Raw genomic sequence first — 4,163 nt, 5'->3', positions numbered from 1 at the left:
ATGACGTCATTTCCTGCCCTGAAGTCCCAGCTGCCAGAGCCAACTTCACCTGCTGCCCACGGCTGTCCCGGCCCCACTCACTCACCGCCACCCTGGGGGCTGGAGGGTGACCTTAGCAGGACGGTGCTGAGGGGGCGGGGAAAGGCTGGAGAGGGTCAGGAACCTGAGGCGCGGAGTCCCCGCGGTCCACCTGTGGCGCAGGCTTCCGCGCTTCCGCGGCGACTCTGGTGGCGGAGGCGGGGCCTGTCGGGGGGCGGGTTCCCACCCACCCCCTCCCTGAGAGCTATAACTTGAGTTGCGGACCTCACACTCTCCCCGGCCCAGCACCTGAGTCCTGGCCTCGCTCTTTCCTCGCGGAACAAACATGAGCTTCAGCGCCCAGTCCACCTTCTCCAGCTACCGGTCCCTGGGCTCCGCGCAGTCACCTGGCCACGGGGTCCGACCGGTCAGCAGCGCTGCCAGCGTCTATGCAGGCGCCGGGGGCTCGGGCTCCCGGATCTCCATGTCCCGCTCCACCAGCGTCCGGGGCGGCTGGGGGTCCGGGAACCTGGGCGCCGGGATGGCCGGGGGTCTGGTGGGTGTAGGGGGCATCCAGGGCGAGAAGGAGACCATGCAAGACCTGAATGACCGCCTGGCCTCCTACCTGGAGAATGTGAGGAGCCTGGAGGCCGATAATAGGAGACTGGAGAGCAAAATCCGGGAACACCTGGAGAAGAAGGGACCCCAGGTCAGAGACTGGGGGCACTACTTGAAGACCATCGAGGACCTGAGGCTTCAGGTAAGGGGGCATGGAGGGAGCAGCCCCAACTCCCAGCCACGTTTGACCCTCCAGTTATCCACTCCCCTCTTCCTCTCCCTCCCCCAAGGATAGGAATTTTAGTAGGGTGGGGTGCACGCACTCCTTCCCCTTGTCTATCTCCCGCCCCGCCCCCAACTCCACCCGCAGAAGGTTAGGAATGCCCCGAATTTCCATAGACATCGCCCGTGGTCACAGGGACCCCAAGGGTGGTGAATGGGCACAGGAGGGCCCTTCCCCAGGACAGAGTGGGAAGAGGAGGGGGGAGCTTCGCAGAGGAGTGGACAGCATAGAGGGAAGTGAAACAAGGCTCAATAAAGAGGGCCCAGACACTCTGGCTTCTGGTGGAGAGGGGACAATTGGAGGGGTTAAGCAGATGTGGCTATAAGGCTGAGTCATCTGGGAGTAAAGAGGAGGCCCACAGGTGGGGCGGGGGTATGCGGAGCAGGTGCACTAGGAAAAATGCTGGGAGAGGGCCAGGGAGAGGGCGGTTTAGTAACTGCTCACTTCCGGGCTGGCCAGCCAACAGAGGCCTAGAAGGAAGGGCAGCAGGAGACTGGGAACGCTGGGATTTGAGACTCCAGGAAAGGAGGGAACAGTGTGAGGGGGCACAGGTAGAAGGGGATAGGTATACAAGGAAAGCCTCTGGTTATTCCAAGGACTAGGAAGGTTTTTTCGCTGAGACACATGACACCCTCCACACACTCAGCCCACCCCATCACTGACTTCCCATTCATGGAGCGACCTCTCTCTACAATCCCCCCAGATTTTTGCAAGTTCTGTGGACAATGCCCGCATCGTTCTGCAGATCGATAATGCCCGTCTTGCTGCTGATGACTTCAGAGTCAAGTAAGGCTGGGGGCTAGGAAGCTGGGGTCCGTTAGGGGGATCTTGTTCAGCTGTGGGTAGAGCTGGGTGGATGAGAGTGAGGCTCCATCAGTTTATTCTTCACGTAACCCAGTGTAAGAACACTGTCCCCCAAGTGCCAGGAACAGTGCTCAGAGGATTACTGCCTGATTGGTGAATCAGGTGGCTGGTTTGCAGTGGGCATGGGGCTGCTCTTAGTAGGTGGCATGGGTTGAGAAGGTTCAGGATCAGAGACGGGGCCCTTCCAATCACCTCCACTCCCACAGGTATGAGACAGAGCTGGCCATGCGCCAGTCTGTGGAGAGTGACATCCACAGGCTCCGCAAGGTCATTGATGACACCAATGTCACCCGGCTGCAGCTGGAGACTGAGATCGAGGCTCTCAAGGAGGAGCTGCTGTTCATGAAGAAGAACCACGAGGAGGCAAGCAGGGGACCCTGGCCAAGCCAGGAACCAAGGGACCAAGATGAGTCTGGGCCGGGGACTAGACAGAGCAGGCCGCCTGCAAGCCACCTTGCAGGGGAGTTTAGAACTACCAGCCTGAGTGCTTCTTCATCAGACTGTTGCCACGCTCGGTGGGTCGCCTGAATTAGAGTGTGATGAGGTCAAAAGGCCATGGGTGAGAGGATGAGATGAGGACCACAGTGGAAACAGCTAGCAGCAGAAGTGAGACCTGATGGAGGAGGTGAGGGAGGAAGGTACAAGGAGCAGGTTTGTAGATGGAGGGACAGGGTGAAGGGAGGAGAGAGAAACCACCACCTGTGAGTGACAAGCATGGCGTTGACAGCTGGCATTTTAGCCATCTGGAGTAGAAGGCCCAGAACTGGCAACGCCCAGAGAGCAAAGTCAAGAGATTCCCCTGTTCTGTTCTCCAACTGATCCCGTAGGCTTTCTGGAAGAGACAGTCACAGGTGAAGAGGCTTCCTGGAGCTCTGACCCTGAGCACCTCCTCACTTTTGTCCCTTTCTCCTTTAGGAAGTAAAGGGTCTACAAAACCAGATTGCCAACTCTGGGTTGACCGTGGAGTTGGATGCCCCCAAAGCTCAGGACCTCGGCAAGATCATGGCAGACATCCGGGCCCAGTATGACGAGCTGGCTCAGAAGAACCGAGAGGAGCTGGACAAGTACTGGTCCCAGCAGGTACACGAGGGAGAGGGATGGATGCCAGGCTAAGCACAAGAGGCACGAGGGTGCAGGAGGGAGGCCGACAGAGAAGGAGGGACCTGAGGACTATATCCCCCCCGCAGATTGAGGAGAGCACCACAGTGGTCACCTCGAAGACCGCTGAGATAGGAGCTGCTGAGATGACACTCACGGAACTGAGACGCACTCTCCAGTCCCTGGAGATCGACCTGGACTCCATGAGAAATCTGGTGAGAGCCCTCAATGCCTTTCGCTCAGAAAGAGTTGTTTCTCTCTGTATTTCCCACTGCTTCTACTCACTACCCTAGTACCTGGCAAACAGTAGGCACTCAAAGTTTCAAAGAGGGCTGAAAGCTGCAGAGACTCTCCCTCCACCCTGTCTCACCCAACCCTCTCCCTATGCCCCTGCAGAAGGCCAGCCTGGAGAACAGCCTGAGGGAAGTGGAGGCCCGCTATGCCATGCAGATGGAGCAGCTCAATGGTGTCCTCCTGCACCTGGAGTCAGAGCTGGCCGAGACCCGGGCGGAGGGGCAACGCCAGACCCAGGAGTACGAGGCCCTGCTGAACATCAAGGTCAAGCTAGAGGCTGAGATCAACACCTACCGCCGCCTCCTGGAAGATGGGGAGGACTTCAGGTGAGTGGGGCTCTCCTCCTACCTGTATAAGCTGGGGTCAAGCTACCACTTCTCCCCAAAGCCTGAGCTTTTGTAAACCCCCCATGTGCCTGTTTATTGGTACCCACTGAGCACTGCGCCGGTGCTCTGCGTGTGCCCCGAGAAGAGAATAGACTAAATATTGCTCCTAGCCGTTCTTGGAGCACAGGTGGAATTTGGCCTTCAGTTTTCCTTTTATGGAGGAAGCAGCGAAGGGGCACTGGGACATGCAGGCGGGGATCGGGAGCCTTCTTTTCTCCACTTTCCTTGTTTCTCTTTTCTCTGCGGTGCTGTTTATAACTGGGGCTTTGTCTTCTGTTAGTCTTGCTGACGCCGTGGACAGCTGCAACTCCATGCAAACCATCCAGAAGACCACCACCCTGAAGTTCGTGGACGGCAAAGTGGTGTCTGAGACCTCAGACACCAAAGTTCTGAGGCATTGAGTCAGCAGAAACGGGGTGCCCTGGGGAGCAAGAGGCCAATAAAAGTTGAGACATTACTGCATATCACTTTGTGTCTTCCGTGGCTCATTTCCTACTGCGAGCGTACGAATGCCCTGACTCCATAGTCCTATCCCTCTGATCAGGCAGAAATTGCCTCTGAGCCCAGAGGTTTCATACAGGTTGGGGAGTGGGCAGAAGAAGGGTCTGGTCACCTCAGAGAAAAAGAAGGGAGCCAGTAGATAGGATGGGCCAATGGCAGTG

At 57.7% G+C, this 4,163-nt stretch overlaps 1 protein-coding gene across 1 annotated transcript; it reads left to right on the top strand.

The window, feature by feature from the left end:
- Window positions 1-318: 318 nt before the first annotated feature.
- On the top strand, window positions 319-3,963 carry KRT18 (keratin 18). The gene is made up of 7 exons (XM_030866910.3): window positions 319-778; window positions 1,563-1,645; window positions 1,930-2,086; window positions 2,639-2,803; window positions 2,911-3,036; window positions 3,218-3,441; window positions 3,782-3,963. Exons 1-7 carry the CDS (start codon window positions 365-367, stop codon window positions 3,900-3,902), a joined length of 1,290 nt encoding a protein of 429 aa, XP_030722770.2. The 5' UTR covers window positions 319-364; the 3' UTR covers window positions 3,903-3,963.
- Window positions 3,964-4,163: the final 200 nt, after the last annotated feature.

This window comes from Globicephala melas, chromosome 10, assembly GCF_963455315.2.
Source record: "Globicephala melas chromosome 10, mGloMel1.2, whole genome shotgun sequence".
NCBI classification, from domain to species: domain Eukaryota; kingdom Metazoa; phylum Chordata; class Mammalia; order Artiodactyla; family Delphinidae; genus Globicephala; species Globicephala melas.
This window is presented reverse-complemented; position numbering and strand designations above follow the sequence as displayed.